General features: G+C 38.5%; 1 protein-coding gene across 7 annotated transcripts in view; it reads left to right on the plus strand.

Annotated features, from left to right (window-relative positions):
- PPFIA1 (PTPRF interacting protein alpha 1) overlaps positions 1–23,255 on the plus strand; it is a 71,092-nt gene that overhangs the window by 37,391 nt on the left and 10,446 nt on the right. For 2 of the 7 annotated variants that reach the window (XM_044436040.1, XM_044436041.1), the window contains exons 16-24: positions 1,672–1,895; positions 5,930–6,164; positions 6,884–6,913; positions 10,328–10,479; positions 12,493–12,665; positions 14,085–14,178; positions 18,406–18,487; positions 18,579–18,779; positions 21,101–21,163. In XM_044436040.1, the coding sequence (XP_044291975.1) occupies positions 1,672–1,895; positions 5,930–6,164; positions 6,884–6,913; positions 10,328–10,479; positions 12,493–12,665; positions 14,085–14,178; positions 18,406–18,487; positions 18,579–18,779; positions 21,101–21,163 (1,254 nt within the window). Of the gene's footprint in view, positions 1–1,671; positions 1,896–5,929; positions 6,165–6,883; positions 6,914–10,327; positions 10,480–12,492; positions 12,666–14,084; positions 14,179–18,405; positions 18,488–18,578; positions 18,780–21,100; positions 21,164–23,037; positions 23,183–23,255 lie in introns of all 7 variants that reach the window. The other 5 variants (XM_044436045.1, XM_044436046.1, XM_044436043.1 and 2 more) reach the window with 5 other exon arrangements.

The following is a 23,255-nucleotide window of genomic DNA, read 5'->3' on the forward strand; positions in this document are numbered from 1 at the left end:
GCAAAGTTTTCATAGAGCACTCATTTTATTTCCGTTTTGGTAGTAAACAATGCTATTTGGAACTGTTTGACTTCTTAAACGTTTTGCTGTAGTTCTAACAACTGGATTTAGTTACCTGTCATGATGATGTGCATTAAGTATAAAGTCAGCTTTACCCCTTCAGTCCCTATATGGAAATAAGCTCTATGTGGATCACCTTCTGGATTAGCATCATATAGATTCCTATGTCCAGCATCCAGAGTTTTGTGTTGTTTCACATGTTGGCTTGAGATTATGTGTTGAGCACTAAACAGATGGGCCTGTTGGCTTTGACTTTTTCATTCACTTGTGGAATGTGAGACAACTGAATTTAGGATGCTCCCCTTTCTTGATCACTAGGACAGTAACAACCAGCTACTGAGCAGATGAGCAGTCCTGTGATTTGGATCCACCATTCTGCAAAATGAAGGGCTCCTTACAAGCACAATACAAGAAAAGTTTCTATGGGGGAGTGGGGAGAGAGGGAAATTTAGTTAATTCCCCACCAGCACCACTACTTGCATTGTTTCAAAGGATTGCCAACTCTTCAGAACAGATTTTGAGCAGCAAAGAGGGAGAAGGGAGGAATTGACAAAAGAAAGCCTTCCCCAGCTTCTGCCAGTGGAAGAACACATGGCCTGTTTGTCCCACTTGGCCTGTCCCTCTGAAGCAAGCAGCTAAACAAACCAAAAATAGTTTGCTTAGGATATTGTCCAAATCAGGGATTTTGGCTTGTTTCTCTCTTTACACACAAAGTTCCCAAACCAGGGATTATTCTTAATTTATGAATCATGGTTGTTGCCTTATGAATCCCTGATTTTATCAGTCCAGGGAGCTACAAACTATATGTGGATTATACACTAAGCAAAAATGTTGGTTTCTTCACCTGCTTGTACTAGTGGAAGGAGCAAAACAGGAGCAAATGGGCTATGTGTATCAGCATGTCATTTATTCACAAAAAAAAAAAAAAATTGAATTTGCCCAAATCCTAATCCGTTCAGTGTAGCCACAGACTACTACTATGACTGGGTTCAGATAACACAATAAACTACATTCAGGGATCGTGTATAGATTGCTATTTAAGTGTAGGTTAAGTTATCTGAACCAGTCATACTGTTAAACCATTGTTTGGTAACTACAAACAACCCATGAAGACATTATTTGTTGTTGAATTGGGATCTGTATATTATCCATGTTTAACAAACCATGGCTTGTTAGCATGGTTGGGTTCAGATTACAAGATAACCCCATCTGAACCAGTGGTTCAATAAAAACTCTCATTCAGTCCATATTCAATCGTTAAGTGTGGGTTATTGTGTTGTCTGAATCCAGCCACAGACCTATAGAATAAGGCTTTTGCTGTGCTTAAAATATACACAAACAAAACTACTTTGACCGTCTTTTCAGATATAACAAGAAATAGAGTAGCTTGTTCTGTATTCTGATAGATTGATCTCTGATCATGTTTTACTAGAATAAATCAGGTAACCTGTGAATATGATTTTGCAATGCTTATATTGGTTTACTGCATTCTAACTATTGCTGTCTTGATGGATTGCTGCAGCATGTAAGTGAAATCATATTGACTATATTTTTATATTTTTAACTGAAGAGTAATCTGAAATTAAAACTGAGATTGTGTGTGTTAAACAGGTTCAGACACTTAATGAGCAGGACTGGGAGCGTGCACAACAAGCAAGTGTATTGGCAAATGTTGCACAAGCCTTTGAGAGTGATGCTGATATCTCGGATGGTGAGGATGACAGAGAAACTATATTCAGCTCAGTTGATCTCTTGTCACCTAGTGGTCAGGCGGATGCCCAGACTTTAGCCATGATGCTTCAAGAGCAGCTGGATGCCATTAACAAAGAAATTAGGTATAGCTTGTATTTTTATCATTAATTTTCAAATTTTTATAGGTTAACTTACTTAGACTCATCATAGATGGTATATTTAATTTACATATTTTATTGTGTGTGTGTTAATATATATCTGATTGTTTGAATTTTTCAGTTTGAAAATGATTTCTATCTGTCATTATTGTATGGGTTCCTTCAGTAGCTTGGGATTCCAAGTTTAGTTCCTTGGAATACTACATGTGTTACTGCAGCTCTCCTGTGAACAGAGTCTCCTGCTTATGGAACAAAAAAATTGGGGTCCAGTTCATATTTGCTATGATTCAGTTTTTTATGAGTATTAAACTTAATGTCCTAAACACAAGCAGCAAATTATTCTTGATGAAGAAAAGTTTGTATGAAACATCTTGGCACCTTTAATAGATGGTCCGAAGACAGGGACAGCTTTATCTGATTTTGTCCCTTTGTATCAAGGCAACATTTAATATTGGACCATAAGTATTCTAAATGTGAATGCTGGGGAGAAATAATGGGAGCTGCAGTCCACTAACTTTTACAGGGCTACAAGGCACCCTGAACTAAAGCATGACCAGCCTATAAGCAATAAGTCAATGGTGTGAAGAAGTTTCACTTTATTCTCCATTAGCTTTATTTTCCACACAGTGCTATTACATAGCTAATTCTAATTGACTGCATAGTGTTGTGAAGTTGTCACATTTTCATCCAGTTTGACAATTGGATAGGATTACCTGTATTGCTAGTACCAGAAGAAGGTCTTGTTTTAAAAAATGTTGCTGCTGCTGATGCAGCTGTAGATCAAAGGAACAATGACTGTGAATAAGACCAAAACCAGACAAATATTCTTAGAGTTTGACTTTCTGCACCTGCATTTCACTCCCACCAAATAATACAATATTGACTCTGAAAATCAAAATGAGCATGAGCACAGCCCCAAAGGTAATACAAAAGGATGTAATTTAGGACTCTGCTTCTGAGAGACTTCAATATCAATGCTGAGGCAGCCTTAACAAGAGCAGCTTGGGACTTCATGTCCTCCATAACAGCTATGGGACTGTTTCAGTTTGTCATAAGGTCAGTGCATGGGGCAAGGCATACCCTTGATTTGGCCTTTGCCCCTGAAGATGAGGGGAGTGGTATAGAGATAGGCAGGGGGATAGAAATCACCCTGTTATGTTCAGATCACTTTCTAGTGCCAGTTGCTTCTCCCAGGTGTGGGAGAACCAATTAAGATGGTTTGTCTCTGGAATCTTTGGGATTTCTGAATGTTCTGGGAGATTTGTCAGTAGTCAGAGCCAGTGATTCTGCTGAGACCTTTGCTACACAGTGGAACAGCAAGATGTGACAGAACATTGACACATCACTCCTGAGTGTCATCTTTAGCATTGCAGAGCCTGGAAGGCTTTCTGGTATATTGGTAGGTTCCAAACAATGGTCAGAAGTCAGCTGGAACATAGCTGATACAAGACCTTTTGTGAAGGTGATCAAGTTATGCCTACTGCATGGTGGTAAGAAGGCTTACATTCTGGTCTCCATTGTATCCTTCAGTAGCTGTTTAGCTGAGCTTTTCCAAGTTGTTTGGGAGTTGCTTTCATCTGATCCAGTGCCAAAACCCTTGGAGGCCAACTGTGATAAGTTTGCAAGACACTTTAAGGATAGCATTACTCTTGCTGACTTGAACACTTGATGCAGTATCTGTTGAGGTCTCCAGTTCATTAACTTATCCTGTTTTGTGGGATCAGTTTCAGTGTTTGGAGCTTGAGGATATAGGCAAGACACTTGCATCTGTATGACCTACCACTTGCTTTCTTGACCCAATGGCTAGTCATGGGGAATTGACTAGATGGATCAGGAAAGTAGTTAACTGAGTGATGACAAGGTCCCCATTGCCTTGAGGCAAGTGGTGGTGGGATAACTCTTGAAAAAACATGCCTGGATCCAGAGCTCTGTGCCAACTTTATTCTGGTCATAAACAACACATTCCTGAGTAAGATGCTCAGGAGAGTGGAGGCATCTCAGCTGTAGGCTCTCTTGAATGGAATTGATTATCTGGATTCAGATCAGGTTTGGGGACAGAATTAGCCTTGGTCACCCTACTTTGGGAGAGAGATGGGGGAGTGTAACTTTGCTATATATTCTGGATCTCTCACTGCCATTTGATGCCATTGAACTACAGTATCCTGTTGGACAACCTCCATGTCTTTTGCTTTTGGTGGCACTGTTCTGCAAAGGTTCAGTTCATTCTTGTGGGATCAGTCCCAGAGAGCAGCATTGGATGACTGTACCTTGGCCCCATGACATCTGAACTGTGGTGGTACTTCAGGACACCATCTTGTCCTCCGTGTAATTTAATAACTTTATGAAACATTTGGGAGTGGTCAACAGGAAATTTTGGGCAAAGTGTCACTGGTACACTGAAAATACCTAGTTCTATTTCTCTGTGAGATCTGAATTAGGGAAGGCCACTCTAAAACAGTGCCTGGATGTGGTTATGAGCCTTGGATGAAGACTAACAATCCGACATTGAATCCCAGTAAGATAGCAAACCTTTGGGTTGGTAGCTCCTAAGTCCAGGAATTGGGCTGTTTGCAAGTTAACGATGGACTTTCATTCCCTTGAAACAAGCAGGTTATGTGGATCTGACAGTCACTACAGCCCCAGGTGACTTCAGTGACCTAGAACACACATAACCAACAACCAGCAAAGACTCCTTGTACCTGTGAAGATCCAGACACAGGTAGCCTCACAGTTAAACTATAGAAATGTGCTCTGTGGGACTGCCTTGATTCAGAAGCTGCAGCTAGTGCAGAATGCAGCAGCTAGGATGCACACTGAAACATCCAGCAGTGCCCACCTAAGTCGTGCTAAAAGAACTGCACTGGCTACTTATTCACTGCCAAGCAATGTTCTAAGTTATGTTACTGACATATAAAGCCCTAAACTAGTTGGGATCAGGACATTAGGAATATGCCTTCCCTTGTATAAACAAAACTGACCCATAAAATCATCAGAAGAGGCCTTGATGATTCTTCCAGAATTATCAGACTATTACTGGGTAATACCTTGATGATAGGCCTTCTTGTCAGCAGCGTCCATCCTGTGGAGAATACTCCCAATTCAGGAGACAGAAAATGTGGATCTTTGAAATGTGTCCTAAAAATGAATTTGTTTATTCAGACTTTCCCTGACTTGTATTTAGAATAACTGTCGCTCCAATGTATTGCTTACTACTGTAATTTGAGTTATTTAAAAAATAATATTTTAAATGTGTGTTTTATATGTGGATGTAAGCTGCTTATGCCTAATACTTAGTAAAATAGAAATATTACAAATAAACTACCTTAGCTTTCACTAAGACTTGTAATGGAGCTCATATGAGACAATGCAATGAAATCCTTTATAGTCATAACTTTCAAGTTCTAATAATAAGCTGGATCCAGACTTAATCATGCTTAAAGAAGACCCATCAAAATAATTGGTTTCAGTAGATATTACCTAAGTAAATATGTATGCAGCCCGTGTCAATAACTTGCTGCCTGTTGTTTGATAATAATAAAGCAGTCATTTGAATCCAGACAAACATACAGAAGTATATGGTGTTCTCATGCTTTTACAGCAAGAAAGATATGTTCTACTAATTTAAATGACAGTTTTCACAACATAGAATAATGTAAAACTACCTGCCCTTCCATGAAAACATTGTCTCTGTAGTCTTCTTTTCATTCTTGATACATTGCCAAAAACACTGCACAGGCAACCTAATTTAATTGTGCAGTTACATTATTTGGTATAAATTGAAATTAACCATTTGCAGGAATGCAAGATATGTTAATATATTTAAAAAAGCATTTCAATTTATTATTGTGTGTGCGTGCGCGGTGCAGGTGCACTTGTGTGACTTTGCCACCACCATTGTGTATAGTAAGATTTTGTGCAAATATGTATGTTGGTGCACTTAGTTTGGTTCCTGATTCATGCTTGTCTTTTGTGGCAGATATTCTTGTGTAAACCAATTGTATCATTTATCAATTCTTTAGATTGATACAAGAAGAAAAGGAAAACACTGAGCAACGAGCAGAGGAAATTGAAAGCCGTGTTGGTAGTGGAAGCTTAGACAACCTTGGTCGGTTTCGGTCTTTGGCCTCTCTTCCTCCTCCTTTTTCCGGTGGTTCCCTTTCTGGCTCTTCTCCACCTGGCAGTGGTCCATCCACACCACGGCGAATGCCCCATAGTCCTGCTCGAGAAGTGGACAGACTAGGTATCATGACACTAGTAAGTATTTCTTTTTTCCTTCCTTCTCCCCATAAGAGAAAAAACCCAGTAATTAGCACTTGTTTTGTTCCTCATTTTTTACATAAGCTTATGCTCTTTGACTGTGTTTGCACATTTGTAATTCAGCTTGTTAAGTCAATGTAGCAAAAAGCTTGTTTGTAGAGCCCCATTATTCCCCTTAAGCCATGATTTTAACTAGGACACCTCCAGTTTCCTGTCTTATCTATAGTACAGATTTTAGAATGAGCCAGAATATTAAACAATAATTTGAATTTAATTATCTTGACTTGTTCCATTAGCATCCTGATTTGGATGGAATGAGAAACTACAGTTACCTGGAGGTTTTTCAGTTTAATTTTGGGAAGAACTGAAATAATTTAATAACATGATATGCAGTATATCATGGCTGTCTGTGTGCTAGTCAGCTCCATCATGAAGTTCAATCTACTTGTCTCTGTGTCATTGTCAGGACATTGTCCCGAAGCATATGTTGTTTACATTCAGAACTGCAAAGAGTTACAAATGAGTAGTTGGGCCATACTCACCTTTTTAGGCAGCCTGCTCTGATTTGGCCAATGACTTAATGGACAGATTAATTGGACTTCCTCTAGAGAGTGTTACAACAAATAAAATATCTTCCTTGTATTAATGCTTTCTAGTTTTGAATCATCATCGGATCTGCTTTATCTTAATTTCTCTTTTTTGCATGCATCTGTCAGCCTAGTGATTTAAGGAAACATCATAGAAAGGTAAAGCATCAGCAATGAATGTATGTTGAGTATTATAAATTAATTATGCAGTTCTATATGATATTAAAAGTATACTCATGTCTCTGGATGACCAACAAGATTATGTAAGGCAATCCCTCATGTCCACGACCACCGATTGCTTGCTTGTTGTCCAGACATGCCTGTCCCATTGCCTTTATTTATTTATTTGTTTATAAAATTTGTATGCCGTCCAATGACTTGCGTCTCTGGACGACTTACAACAATTGTTGAAACACAAATGGGAAAGACACCTCAAGTTATATCAGAGAATACAAGAAAACTGAGCCATTTCTCCCTTGGCACATGATCTTCTTCCCACCCCTCTTCCCACATACATACTGCACATTTATTCCATAGGGCATATGCAGCAAAATGGTTCACTTGCCCTTCCATATTGATGAGTGAAGGTAGAAACAGAACAGTGCATGACTTCACGTGTGTCATCTTCCCTGTGATCTCACTGCAGCAGTGGTGCAAATATCCAGATAGGCAGGGTTTCACTCCTGTGTTTCTGTATTTGACTTCTTCCAGAAGCAAAGAAAGCAACCTGAACCATGTCAGGCTACTACAACTAGTTGGCATAGAACAGCATTATCTCATCCATTGCCCACCATACTCATGCGTAACTTTTATATATTTTAGAATATATAACTAAATATACATACAACTAAAATTTCTCAAAGCAATACACGTTCTGCAGTATCTTTATCCTAAAAGTTTCCACTACATTTCCATTTAATTTTAATTGGAATATGGCATCAGCACTCCTGAGTTTTAGAGCTCCTTCTGGAAGAGGCTGGAGGAGGCATTGGTGGTTCAGTGATATAAAAGTATTTTCTTCCCTAACCCTCTTGTTTATATATAGTGCCTTACAGAAATATTCTCTCACACACAGAAATAGTCTCACCCTTTGGCTTTCCATGTTTTGTTATGTTACTACCTGGAACTGAAATGGATTTAACTGATGTTGACATACACAAGATTCTCAACACTGTGAGGGAGCAAAATATTTTTATTGTGGCACAAAAACAAAGTAACAAAACAAACAGCGTTTGTTGGTTGCGTAAGTATTCAGCCAGCTCATTCAAGCAAATTTGACAGCAATTCCAGCAGTGAGTTTTCTTGCAGAACTCTATTAGCTTTGTGTACCTGGATCCTGCAGTGCTCTGTGTTGGAAAACTATTCCTGCTTTGTTAGGTTGAATGGGGAACATTGGGTGAACAGCAACCTTGGCAATCTGGACCCAATGAGCAATGCCTTCTGAGGGTGGAAATTTTGGTGTAGTGGTGGCCATTTATACTGCTTGCCACCTCGGAGTAAAACAAATCCAGTATCTTCGGTTCTCATTCTCTCTTCTTTCTTTGGGAACAACTGGCCAAAGATTCCATTGGGGTACTGTGTTCCTTTTATGCGGTTTCTCTGTAGCTGCCTTTTGTCTTTAAAGGAGCACATGTAACTTACAGGTTTTGCTCACCATGTTGAGTGCAACCTTGTGTGTTCTGTTGAGTGTTGAAACACCATTGTGTGATTCAAAACATGATATGCCCCTTCTGAGCCTTCCCACTTTTTCACAGAAGCACACACACTAGGTTTTGGTGAAAACAGAGTAAAAGATTTATTAAGGGGAAAGGTTGGTTAGATTCTGAGCACAGAACAATTAACAGTTTAAAGTAGCAAAGCAGTGGAAAGGGGCAATGTTTCAAACTTGAATGGACTTGTAATTGTTTCAACAATCTCTTTCTTCACATCACTCTACTAAAGTCCAGATTTGTCCATTGACAATTTCTCTGAGATCTCTCCAGCTCCTTCCAAGTTAGTATTGGCCATTTGGTTGCTTCTCAAACTAATGCCCTCTTCTCTGATCACTGAGTTTTGGTAGACCTCAGTCCCTTGGCTGAGTTGTGGTTGTGCCATATTCATTCCATTGTGTAATAATGGCTTTAACAATGCTTCTGGGGATTTCATAGTTTGGGATGTATTTTTTATAACCCAACCCAGTTTGGGTTGCACAACATTATTCCTGGATGTTTATGATGCTAGTTTTTCAGATGTGTTTTCCAACAAACTCTAGGGTCTTTCAGAAACAGATGTATCTGAGTCTGTGTGGTCCTGGAATTGCACACAGGTGGACTCCATTCAACTACTTATAGTATGCAACTTCTGGAGGTGGTGGGTTGCACCAGGGCTAAACAAAGGGGTGAATACTTCTGCAACCAACAAGTGCCAGTTTGGGGGGTTGTTTTGCTTTGTTAACTTTTTTATTAACTTTTCTGTCACAGTAAAAGATTTTTCACTTTCTCAGTGTTGAGTAACTTGGGTACATCAAGTAGTAAAGCCAAATAAATCCATTTGAAAACCAGACTGTAACACAACAAAATGTTGAAAAATCACAGGGAGATGAATACTATTACAAGGCACTGTGTAATAGTACTATGTGTACTATACAAGCACTGTGTGCCTTGTGCTTTAGAATATGAGGACATGTCCCTGACCAAGCCTTTTAAATCTAAAATAATAATGTTTTGCTTGCCATAGAGCAGCCACAGGGAATTGCTCCCCTGCACTGATAGTTTATTACTGACCACTAGGACAAAGTAATTCAAAGCATCACAAGAGAGCAAGGATAGCTGCTTAATTAAGTCCATCAAATTGTCCTTAAGTCACAGTGAAATCAAATCATAAAGTTTTCATATTGATTTCTATAAGACCTCTGTGCTATTTACTTGGTCTAGAACCCCAGCACCTTGACTCAAGTGATCTGTTAAAATATTTATCTCAGACTGCACTATGCTGCAGAATTGTATCTTGTGCCAGATTCATAGATGTGACTCTTGTGATGGACTGTCCAAATGTACAAATATAAGAACCAATTCTCTGTCTCTTTTGTAACATTTTAAGAATGCACTGCTTTCTCTGTTCCTCCACAAACTTTTGGCCCACTTGCATTGTCAAGAGTTCAAGAAAAGGAATTTAGATATTCCAATTGTTTGAAGGTAAACTATATAGCAGGCTTTGCCCTTTTGAAAAGGCCTGTCCCTAAACTCTTACATTTCTGTTTTGAACAAAGTTCATAGATTACTATTTGGGTTCTGAACTATACTCTTGGGAAATATAAATTTGATGAAATACTTCTCTGAATTCCACCCCTTAACTTCAAAATTAGCTTAATCAGTTTAACCAAAGTAAGTGTAAAGAAGGAAAGAACAGGAAAAAATTATCACTACATTTCTAACTTGCATGAGTGTCATGTTATTTTCTTTGTTAAAACAGATTATTACCTTGTGGAAATTGCAATTATTGAATTTAAACAATCTGTAGCATTTAAAATTCTCTAATGGGTATTTTGCCTCTTAGTTGGACATGAATTAATATTCAGTTTGCATTCATTCTTAGTCTCCAGTTTCTCGGGAAGAAGTTAGAGATGACAAGACCACAATAAAATGTGAAACATCACCACCTTCTTCACCTCGATCTTTGCATTTGGATAGAGCCTATAAAGGAGCCTTACATACAGTGAGCCATGAAGATATAAGAGATCTCAGAAAGTAAGCGTTTGTAATGAATACAGTCATAGCTAAAGAGCTGTATATAAAATTTAATCTGGTATTTTATAATCAATATATGATATTGACTGGGTTTTCACAACACACCTACCCATCATGGGTACCTAGGTATGGTGGGTTCTTGTGTCATTTGAACCTGGACCACTTCCTGAAGGTTGACTTGCTAAAGAAAAATAAGCTGCCTTAATCTCACCTGGAAGAGGGTTATATGGTCACTATCTCCTTTTTTAGGCAAAGATCTGGGTTCAACTCTTCTTTTTGCTTGACAGCTGTTGAATGAATGCAAATAATGCATCTGAAGCCTAGTTTAGTCAATGGCCATGGATGATGCCTGCTTTGCCAGCAGGCACTTACCAGGATATGGACCTGGCAGGCTTTGCATTTAGGGCAGGCAGAGTTGTGCATCTGTGCAACTCCAAACTACTAACAATTCAAGGAAGAAAGGAAGGTAATATTGCATACATTCTCAGGACAAAAAAGGTGGCAAACCAGTGGTGATCACTTCAGTGTGCTACTTGAACACTTTGGAAGGGCTGCCATTTTGGAAATCATATCTGACTCTGAATCTGAACTGGAAGAAGAGGTAGGGTCAGACTGCTTAGCAGAATTGTCAAGGCCAGCAAGTTCTGACATAAGCATAGCAGCTGGTAAGAACCAGACCACCTCTGCTTCTAGAGGAGACACTGTGGAACAATGTCAGAGGGAGGATTGTAATTTTGTTGGCCTAGTAGTCCAATGTTAAGACAAATGAGTGAACAAATTAAGTAACATACTCCATTCCTGCTGTCTAAGCCACAGCTGCATGAACCTCCTTGAGACTGGTGCTGGAGTTGTTTAGGGGGGAAGGAAGGAGGAGAATTCAGTTTGGAATCATGTTCTGGTATAGGCAGAACTAAATCCACAGTTCAAAGTCTCAGTAACTTGATAGATCTTGCTAATTTCATAGTCAACAGACCTTCATATTACCTCTTTGTATCACAAAACCAGTCCTAGCTGGCCAACTTAACATAATAAAAGACTGTAGATAGAAACATCTTTTCCTGATCTGATGGGAAGGGAAAAGGAGAAAGACTAGGGAAGAGAGATGCTACTTCATGATATAGAGTATTCCTATTTTCAGCAATAGTAATACTGTTATAAAAGCTAAGCTGCTGTAATAAAAAGGAGATAGACCAACCTTTGGTGCAACCACACTTGGAAAATTGTGTTCAGTCCTCGTCACCTTACCTGAAAAAGGCTCTATTGAGTTGGACAAAGTACAGAGAAGGGCAACAGAATTGATCAGGGGAGTATAACTGTTCTCCTTTGAGAAGTGGCTTACAGCAACTGGAAATTTTTAGTTAAGTAAGGGGAGAAAAAATAGAGGGTTTGAGAATAATGCATGGTGTGGAAAAAGAACAGAGGGAGATATTTTTCTCCCTTTCTCATAACACTCTAACTCACTCATCCTGTGAAGCTGCTGGGAACTTTAGGACAGATAAAAGAAAGATCTTCACACAGTACATGGCTAAACTATGGGATTCACTTCTGCAAGTTGTGGTGATAGCCACCAATTTTGATAGGTTTAAATGAGTATTGGATAAATTTATGGAGGAGAAGGCTAACCATGACTACTATTCTTGCTGTCCATATGCTGTCTCCAGTATCAAAGGCTTTATGCCTGCATGCACCAGTTGTTTGGTAACTTGGGCATTTCATCCACTGTGTGAACAGAATGCTAGACAACATGGACCTTTTCTGTTCCAACACAGCTCCCATCCCGATTAACAATCCTGTGGGCAGCTGATTTGCCACCATGTGTACTGAGTGCTGGACTAGGCGGACCCTTGCTCTAATCAAGCATGACTTTTCTTTTCTTCACTCCCTAGCTTTCGATTGAACAACATTGCTCCCCAAAGTTTAATTTAACTCTAACCCTAACCCAAAACTGCTGTGTCTAATTAAAATGCATACAGTGCATGTTTGACAGAAGACTGAAAGGGATCTCTTTTACAGTTCCACAGGTTCTCAAGATGGACAAGTAAGCAATCCCAGCAGTAGTAATAGTAGCCAAGATTCCCTTCACAAAGCCCCTAAAAAGAAAGGAATAAAGTCCTCAATTGGTCGCTTGTTTGGTAAGAAAGAAAAGGGTCGACCTGGTCAAATCAACAAAGAGAGCTTGGGACAAGGTTGGTACATTATTAAACCCCCCAAAAAAGGCTGAGCAATTGCTTAGACATTGAACAAAGAAAGATTATTCATGACTAAACATATTGTTTGCAGACTGCAGCTATCTTGTACTATCCTAGCAATATAAACACCATAGCCTTAACGAGAAGTGGTTTTCTTGCCTACACATATGATTATGTAGGCTGCTTTTCAGATACTGAGCAAAGAATGGATCAGAACCTGCTTGAGATACCTATATTATTTAACTTGAACAAATGTCTCACATCCAACATTGTGCACAAGCGAGATTGTGAATCATTTAAGCATATAACCTTAGTAAACTTTTTGTATTTCTTTTGTTACTAAAGTTTGAAACATTTATGCTTAGTAGCATAAATACCAGCAGGAGTCACAAGCTTAAACATTTTTACACCATCAAATAAACTGGCCTGGGTTATAGTCCAATTTCCAAAACCCTTTTTAAAAGGATTTTTCTGTTCTTTTCCTAACTATTAATTAAGTTCATTTGTCTAATTCCCGTTAGCCAAAGTTTTCTGGGCAGTTTGCAAACCAGTGACATACTGAAACTAAGAAAAGTTTAGTTTTTAGTGCTGCACATTAAAGAAGTATACCATTAGTTTTGGGCTTCTTGCAGCAAGAACTGCAGCATGGCTTGGGTCAGGATGCGGCAAGGAGACTGGGGACAGATCCTCACACATACTCTGCCATGTTCTAGTCAGATCACCAGCTTCCATGATTTTTAAATGTGAGATTTTGAAACTTTTGATATGTATTGCCACATAGATTGTCTGAAGCTTGTTTATCTGTAGCTTTGAGTTCACTAAATAACTTAGGGCTTCTCTGAATTAGAGAGGAATGAGGAATCCATTTGTGGTGGAGGTATGTTAAATATTCAGGGTGCATCTTCCTGGACTCCCATCTACTTTGCAAAGGCCCAGAGTCTGAATTCCTGGCAAGCATGCCCCGAGTTCATGTGCTTGCCAGCAGTCAAGCCCCAGGCACTGTGCAAGCAGTGTCCCTCTTGCATGCCAACTGCAACCACTGCTTAAGCAGCTGCAACTGATGCAGAAGGTGCTCACCAAGAGAGGATCCCCCCCAACTCCCCTGCAACTGCTGTGCCATCAGTGTCCTCCTTCTGCACCACCTGCAGCTGCTTTTTGGGTTGCTGCAGCTGATGTGAAAGAAGGTTGTACGAGCATTCACAGACTTCCTCTTGGCTCTGTTCTCTTTGGAAGACCAGGCCAAAAACAAGAGGAAGCTCACATATGCCTGGAGAGATGGATTCCAGTAGGGTTGGTCCTAACCCTCTCTGTACATTGAGATGCCTGAAGGCCAAAACAGTTGATAACAAATGTAAACATCATAAAATAATCATTACTATAATTACTGTATGCTAACAGCTTTTTGAATTATTGTAGTTAGTGTAATAGAACCTGACAGTTCAACTCAGGATGGCTTAGGACTTGGAAAGCTGGGAGGACAAGCAGAAAAGAATAGAAAACTACAAAAAAAGTAAGCTAAAGAAACTTGCACATAAATATAATATTTGACTGTTATGTTAATTAAAAAGTCTGTTCTCCTTTTGCATTTCTACTACTTGTACCTTTCCATATGATTACTGTCAAATATCTGCACTTCATCTGTCTGCTATTTTCCTCTAATATGATAATTTGTGGCATTGTTTGATAGAATACTCAGTATTCCCATCCCTAGCACTCATATATATATATGGCTGCCATTGGAGACAACTTGGAAGCTTCAGCAGAAGTCTAGAATGCAGAGCGTTATAGATTGCATGTATAAAGGAAATTACACCAGTTCTTCAAGAATTGCACTTGCAATTTGTTTCCAGATGAAATTTGAGGTGCCAAAAAGGCCTACAAGTCTTGGGTTTCATACCTTGACTTATATGAAACCCTTCCAAGAGCTAGAAGTGCTTATCAAGGATTTCACAAACAAGGGAAGCAAGATTACAGTAGTAATGGCAATTATATATCATCCACAGAAACCCACCAGATCTCTTGATCCTACTTAAAAGCAGTAAAAACATCTCTTTAATTCTGCCCTGCCTTCTAAACTGTTGAACATTTTTGCATGTATTTTTGCTACCTTTTTATAAGTTTATGTGTTTTCTTATGTACAAGATTGACAAGCAGCCAGTCAAACAATAAAACGAATATTTGTTGCTGCAACAACTTTTAAGACTTATGTGAATATCATGAATGTAGAGACAAAAAATGTAAAGCAGTAGTGTAAAAATGGCAATTATAGGCAAAACTAAAGCCAGTGACAATTCAGTTAAGTCCTTTTTAACTTAGGTATATGCAAAATAAACAGAATAACTATTAGCAACAGCAGTGAATGATATTTACTAACAATTTCTTGCTTTTCATGGCTATTTGATCAAGGTAACTATCAAGACAGCAGCATATATTGACCCATTCCCATGTAACATGGGTTGGCAAGGTCAAGCAGTTAACCTATTTATTCTTGAGTTAATTCTGGGTTGTTTAATCCTTAAATAACCCAAAATATCGAAGTTCAGACATCATGTTGTGAGCCGCCCCGAGGCTTCGGCAAGGGGCGGCATAGAAATGTTTTAATAAAAAAATAAATAAATAAAATAAAATGTTCATAACCTATGAATGGAGTGATTGTAGGTTGTTTACAGAAAGCAGAAGTGGGGCAGCATGCTCATATACCTCTGCCAATTTGTAGGTAAAATATATGTTTAACATTTATTTTAATATTTATTTAATTCTTAAATTGGACTGTTCCCCTGACAAGCAGGGATTTCATGAATTTCTGTAGCTCCTCAACTGGTATAATTCAATATAGAATTGTGCCCTTAAGTTCCAATATGAAATCTTTTCTAAAATTTAGTTTTTGGAAATCTATTTCATATTGTATGATACGTAGAGACATAATTCCTCATCCTGTCAGCCTCTTGTCTGGCTTTTTATCATCCGTAGTGCACACCCATTTTCATTTCTAAAAATCTATACATTGCTGTACGTTAATCTTGGTTTTACCTTTTATTTCCTTTATTTGCTTTATTCCCTTTTTAATTTTTCTTTGATGTGGTAGTGCAAAATCAGGGTAAGTTGCTTTTAAATTAATTTATGCAAATTGTGGAAGTGTGATGTGTTTAGAACATGATAAATTAGTATTAATCAGTGATCAGAAGATCAACAATCAGGCTGGGATATATGGCATTAAATTCAGCGTCACTCTAGGAGACATTTGCTAGTTCAGTGAGTCTTTCTTCTTCCCAGAATCCACACAAAAATCTGTTATTTGAGGGTACCTAGGTGTGATTACTCCCCCTCCCCCCACTGTGTCACCTGCATGCTTCAAACTTGCCACTATTGAATACAATCTACAAAAGCAACAAAATTAATTAATTAAATGAAAACAGTACAAATAGCACCTTTTCTACCTTCTCATGCTTTGCCTCTGGTTTGGCTTCTTAACTCTGTCTATAAAGTCTGTTTAAATTTGTAACATGTTTGTGAAATTCATTTATTTTGTTGATACTGTAAATCTCAACCTGATTATTAGTCATTTGTTTTTGTTGTTGGGTTCAGTTGGTTTTGTTGTTGGGTTCAATTTCCTTTTGCTCATTTCATAAATATCAGAGGTTACATTGATAAAACAACAAACTATTTTCAGCAAAGTTCTTTCAGCAAAGTATCTTCATGAGTTGCACATGCATAAGCTTCCTATATAACATCATATTATAAATATTTCAAATGTGATTTTTGGTTCTTAAGTAACATAGTTAAGTTCCCTGGCATTATTTGCTTTTAATAACTATATTGCAGTATTATTTTTTAGAGGTTATATTAACACACTTTCATAAGATAAGTAAGATCTGCTTTTGTACATGAATTTTCAGTCTTCAGAGTCATTACAGTGGTGTTCTTCAATCCACTTACTGCCTCATTCCCTTTCAATTCCATGTTATTCCTTGACTGCCTCTAAGGCAGAAGTTTCATGGGACTGCTCGGCGTGAGACAGAAGCTCCAGAGCATGAGGATTTCCTATCCTATGCTCTTCTAAGCTGTAGGAAGGAGAAAGGAGCAGTGAGGAAGAAAATTCTTCTTTCTGTTCTTTCTCACAAACAAATCAGCTACTCGTAGATAGGCCTCTGAATATTTTTAACCTTTGAAAATAGTTTCCATGATTTTTTTCTCCTGTAGTTGTGAGGGGACAGGGCAAAAACTGTTACATCAGATTCCTGCCTCTTAGAACATAGGGCACATATTGTATGGAACCTGGGATGCTTTTGCAGTTCTCCTAGAATTGGTCTATAATTAGTATTTTGAAAATAGGAGCTTACGTTTAGTTCAGATTTTTTTTTTCCATTTTGGAGGCAATAACTGAAGAAACACATTTTCAAGCTCTCTCAGTGTATGTTCCCTGCTGAGTTTGTTTGACTTGACAAATGCTTGTAGGCAACAAGCCACCCTGACTGTCCATAGTTCATGCTAGTGTTTGTTGTACCTGCAGTGAGTTGTCATGTTGAACAAATATGGGTGACTGATCTCATCAGGCATACTGGGAAGCGGCTAACAAGCTGCTTAGCAAGAACAGCAAACTCCCAAATAGTACATTAGAGTGGCTAGTACTAGTTTGCCACCTTTACTTACCTTTTTTAAACCCAAGATTTTCACTGAATTGTTATTATTTTTTAAAAATTCAGTAGTTCAGAGTTGAACAAGTCTGCAATCTAACTCTTTCCTTCTTAGTGCCCTGTCAAAGTACAGAAGGCAGTATCTATGGCTATTGACAAAGCAAGCCTACAAATAAGTAAATGTGTTGCTTTGCCTCTCACTTGACAGTCATCCAGTGGTGAGCTGTCAAATTTGAAGGGAAGCTGTGAGGGAATCTTACAGTTCATAAAATGGGATGGCAAGTAGAGCACCTCCTTCATAGTGAGTTGCCCTCATCTTTTTGGTTTTGAGCAGACTGTTTTTATTGTCTACCAGCTTTTCCAAGACTTTATGGTACTTGAGAAATTTTAAACGCATCATTCTTTTAAAAATTGGGTTTTTGACATGTCATATTAGAATTTTTTGACAAGGACATTTTCAGTTTTGAAATCTGCATATTAATGTCTTTAAAGAAACATCAATATGTAAAACACTGTTTGGAAATATAATTTTTTAAATGCTATTAAGAATGAATACATTATTGTGTTTGTTTGTTTAATGAAGCAGGTTCTTTCAGTACCATATGAGTATAAGAAGCTGTAATGTCCAAAAATAATTGAACAACTTAACAGCATTTATGTGAACTTTCAATCCCATGGTAGAGCAATGGGAACCTTCCAGCCTGCAGACCAAATTCAGCATGCCACACCACCCTATCCAAACTGTAGAGGCCTTGGGCAAGGCTCCACCCTAAAGCCTCAGCTCCTCTTCCTCCTCCAGAGGAAGAATGCTTCTGATGTTTGAAAATTAAATAAATCAATAAATATGGGACAGAAGAGTAACTATGCCCAAAAGAGTGAATCAAGAGGGAAGCAGGAAATGAAACTGGTGTGGGACTCAACTTGAGTTCTTGAGAAGGTAGCAGAGTCTCTAGTCATTTCAGGCAGTGTGTTTGTTATAGCCCTTGTGATTCTTGTGACTTTTGCATGGTATTCAGAAAAGTTAAAAGAATGAGAAACTTGCTGGAGGACAGTTAGTGAAGCAAATAGGCTGAAGTAACACCAGTATATCTTGTATATTTTAGGCATGAACTGCTTGAGGAAGCCCGGCGGCAAGGTCTCCCCTTTGCTCAATGGGATGGGCCCACTGTAGTTGTCTGGTTAGAGGTAAGGAATCTACACAGTACTGGATTCAACATGATACTAGAGCAAGCCTGAAACTTGTAAATAATTTCCTTTCTGTATTTTTCTTTGCTAGTTATGGGTTGGGATGCCAGCCTGGTATGTAGCTGCTTGCCGTGCAAATGTGAAAAGTGGTGCTATAATGTCAGCCTTATCTGATACTGAAATACAGCGTGAAATTGGCATCAGCAATCCTCTACATAGGTTAAAGCTGAGACTTGCCATTCAGGAGATTATGTCACTAACAAGCCCATCTGCTCCTCCTACTTCAAGAACGGTAAGAGAGGTTGGAAAATGATTGTGTTGTGTTGTTTGATTGAGGAGAAACTAGCAAGTAACTAGAATTTATCTTGTGGCAATCGTCTGCATCAAGAAATCCCTGATATTCTAATAGAAAAAGTAATGAAGTTGAGGAAAGTAAGTAGAAATGACAAAGTGAAATGAGCTCTCTAAATAACTCTGTAACAAGTTATAGTAACATTTTGCTAAAAGTGAGTTACAATTTAAAGCTAGCATACAGTAAGTTTTAGACTCTGAGAATAATGTGTCACTTTCTCATCCAAGTAGTGTTAATATTTAAACAAGGTTTCACAATTCTGGCCAACATAATGAGTATAATATCCTTCTTTGGCAGGTCTCCAGCCTCCCAACTTTAGTGCTGGAGAAGTGAGCATGTGTAGTCCATAGAGCTGTGCAGGCATTCTAAGTGCAAAGTGCTTTGAAGCAAAGCACCAAAACAAACTTGAAGGCTCCTCTCCAGTTTAGAGTGTTTTGAAAGCAAAAGAGGGAATTTCCACTTCCAGATGTAAATCTGCATTGACATTGGCTGTGTATATGCAACTAGCTTCCTTGTTGGACTGCATGCAAAGTTTGGGACCCTCCCCCTCAGCTGAGGACCAAATTGCATTTTGGAAAAGCTCCTGGATCAGATTCCAGTGCTGGGTAGGGCCAGAGGCCAAACAGATGAGGCCAAAAATACAAAACCCTGAGCGTATTTTAGCTTAAGTCATTTACTGCCAGTAATTAAGACTTAGGAGAGGCATTTTGACCTTTTAGAATGGGAAAAAACTACACCAAAACCAGGAAACAATGAAATGACTGGGAGAAAGGGAGTGAGGAACACCAGAAAGTGCAGGGCTTGGCCCCTGTTTCTCTGATTGCCTGCCCTTGGATTAGGTAACAGTACCACTCATAAAAATTTGGCTGTGTTTGCAGAGTAGTTTGAAAGAAAGTATCCTCTGAAAAGGAATGAGCAAGTATCAGTGATGCAAAAATGTTAGGATCCAAGGCTCATGTTTCCACAGGACGAATTTTTCTACTTAGAATGTCCTATTATGTCCTATTATAAATAAATTTAAATCTAGTTATATTTTATTTGAAAAGTAATTTGGTCTCAGAAGCCAGATACTGAAGCCAGTTGGTTCACATATAATGCCCAGTCACAGTTTTGTTATGTGACTAAATCTTGTCTTGGCACAATCCACTTAATTTCTTCCTGATTTACAATAAACCATAATTCATTGGTGTTTCCACAGTAACCAGTTATGGTTTGCACTTACGTGCCAAACCAGGATAACAGGTTTCTAACTCTGGCTTGCAAACCATAGTTTTACTGTTAGGATGTGACAACCCACCATATGGTTTTCAACAACCCGGGAAGTGTATAGTTAGATGGGGTGTTCAAGTGGAGGAACTGACACCCTGGATACAATTGTATGCACTGTATAGAATCCAGGGGCAATGTTTTGTGCAGAAGAGATCCTGGGCTCTAGCCTGCAGGACAAAAAAAAAATACATTTGCATATGCTTATTTAGATATGCTCTAAAGTCTGTAATTTTTTAAAAGGAATTTGTGCTCTGTTGATACTGCTATATATATAAAGGGATGTATGGACAGTTGCGAGGAGAGCATTTGATTATAGTAAAAAAAATCCACAGGCAGAAAACCAGCTAATTCAGGAGAATCTAGTGCAACAGAGCCCCTGTATCTTTATTTGAGCAAGTGCCCATGGAGAGCAGGATGGTGAGAAAGATGGCCTGCCAGAGATGTAGGACTCCAAATGAAAGTTTTGGGTCTTCAGGCTTAGTGGGTCACCTATGAATACGGCCTCAAGTAGAAAAATAGATTGGAAGAGAACATCAACGATCTGCTTAGGACAGGAATCCATTTTAAAGCTTTTCTGACAGAAGGTGGTCCAGTGTGTGCTTGAATACTTCCAGCAAAAGAATACCCACCACCTTGCTAAACAGTTCCTGAACATCCATAATCTGATCAGAGGGATGGTTGAAATGTAAGGGGTTGAAATCAAGTGAAATATTCTCAAAGATTCTTATTTTGAGTCCCCATATTGCACACTATAAGCAATTGTTCTTATTTCAAACTTGATTAAATATCATATAGTTCTGTATGCTTTATTTTTAAAGACAAATACATTTGCTTGCAGGATTGCATCTTACATCAGTCTGTATTTAACAGTCTAGAAACCATTGCTTTTGCCCATGCCTGCTCCTTTTATGTACCTGTTGCTTATATATTCTGCAACCTTTCCTCTTTGTTACTGCTTTCCTTTCATTGGATGTAATATGGGGTCATATTAGACCACAGGAAATGTCTGGGTAACACATGAAGAAATGGAAAATCTTACATCTACACCACAAACGGTTAGTTGTAGCACTGAAGCCTGTTTCTTCAGTGCTTTTCCCACTTTTGAAGTGCTTGAATCATGTGCCTCATTAGTCTCTGCAAAGAGTAGAAATATTAATCTAAGTAACGCTTTCTTGGTTTTAACTGATTTTAATTACTAACCCTCTCTGAAAGCTATATATCATGCTGTAAATGTTTTTCCACCAAGGCTTAAGAGAAAGAGAGAGAGTGTGTGTGGGGGGGGGGGGGGGGGAGAGAGAGAGAGAATTTTGAAAGGGCAGAGATTAGGTATGTTTCATAGGCAAAACTAGCACACTGATTTCTGAACTGTATTAGAGAACATTACATAATCTTCTACTTGAAGGGTGCTTCTTGTGTGGAAAAATTAAACAGTATGTGGTGGATAATCTCCATGCAGGTACAAAAATATAAAGAAAGATGCATATATACACAATTTTGGATGCATGATGCTTTCATTCTTAAATGATTAGCATGTCATTGCTTCACCTTTGCAATATCGCTGTATCATTTAATGCACAGAAAGGACTATGTTCCATGTTCGGTGCCAAGTAACACATACTGAATATGCCACAATCCAAGCAACCATGACCCCTTTAATGAAGGACTTATCTAATTAAAACCTGAACACAGATTTGCACATTCCTTGAATTATGTGTCTTTCTATGCATGCTAGAATATGGTCATTTCTTTGAATTTGCTTGCATTACTAAACCTATAAATACTAATATTGGTGTGTTCTTTTGCTTTTCTAATAACATAACATCAGGAAGATGAGGAAGGAAGCTGGGCTCAGGTTGGAGACTTTTTAAACCTTCTGTATAAACAGCTATGATTTTTTTTTGTTAAAGTGTAAAACTGAATTTTATGTATGCATTTACACATTTGAGGGAAATTTAATTAGGGAAATCTTACTCTTTTCTAAAGTTGTCACTCAAATTTTGGAAATTTATTTGGTTTAGAAGTTATCATTTATGGTATCTAGTTGAGGCATGTTCTCTAGTAATTTGCCACAGGCATATGAAGATTCTTTTTTCACTATCATTATTACCATTACTGTCTTCCCTTGATGCTAGAGCAAATAGTCAAAAGACCTGCTGCAATATGGAGCTAAAAGCATCGTTCCCTGGATCTCAGTCAAAGTGTGGTCAGTGGTCTTGAGAACTTTAGACTGCAATAATATCCACACGTAACAGGAATAATTTCCACTGAACACAATATAACTTATTTCTGAATGGACATGCATTAAGATTGCACTGTAAATCAGCTTTATTTGTGCCGAACCTGTGTACCATAAAGGATATGGATTTTGTGTGAAATCAGCAAAAATCAGAAAAGCATAACAAAAAATTAAAAGACGTGCCTACTAATCCTGACTTCTTCTCCTGTTTCTGGCTAACACATTCTTATTCAAATATATGACTAAAATCCTTCTAAGTACAGCTGCTTCCTGCTTTATGGCAGCTGGTGAGCACCAGTAGTGCATTGGTGTCTGACATGTTAAACGTATGATGTACAGAAGGGGGATGCATGCCTCTATATGGGAAATTAATTCATACCAGGGAGCTGTAGCTCCCTGGCACAATCTTTTAAAATTTGGAGATATGCATCCCCCATTCACATGCACATGTTAACATGAACACTAGTTGCTATATAAAGTGTGAAGTGGATTTACATTTAAGACATTGTTTTGCCTGTTTAGTAGTTTGAAACTCTACCTAGTATGAACTTCGTGCATAGTCTATGGGTTGGGTCCAGCAAAAGCCACCTGCAGGCAGACAAAGTCCCTGCAGGAGGCTTTTGATCCAGCAGAGCTTTTTATTGATTTCAGTAGGGGAAGAGGTAATATTCCCCCACCCCCATTGTCCTGCAGATCCCCAAAACAACCAAAAATCTGCTCCAGGGGGTTGGAGAGCCTTCTGGAACAGTGGGAGTGGTGGCACCTGGGCTGCAAACAAGGAAAATAACTTCTTCCAGTATTCTGCCAGCATGAGGAGTCTGAATAGAACTCTGCTCAGGTGTGCTCCCACTAGCAGAATAAACACTGTTTCAAACCCCAAATTTATCTTTAAAAGCTCCTTGTTTTAAATT

Source organism: Varanus komodoensis, unplaced genomic scaffold, assembly GCF_004798865.1.
Source record: "Varanus komodoensis strain SLA01 unplaced genomic scaffold, ASM479886v1 scaffold3, whole genome shotgun sequence".
Taxonomy (NCBI): domain Eukaryota; kingdom Metazoa; phylum Chordata; class Lepidosauria; order Squamata; family Varanidae; genus Varanus; species Varanus komodoensis.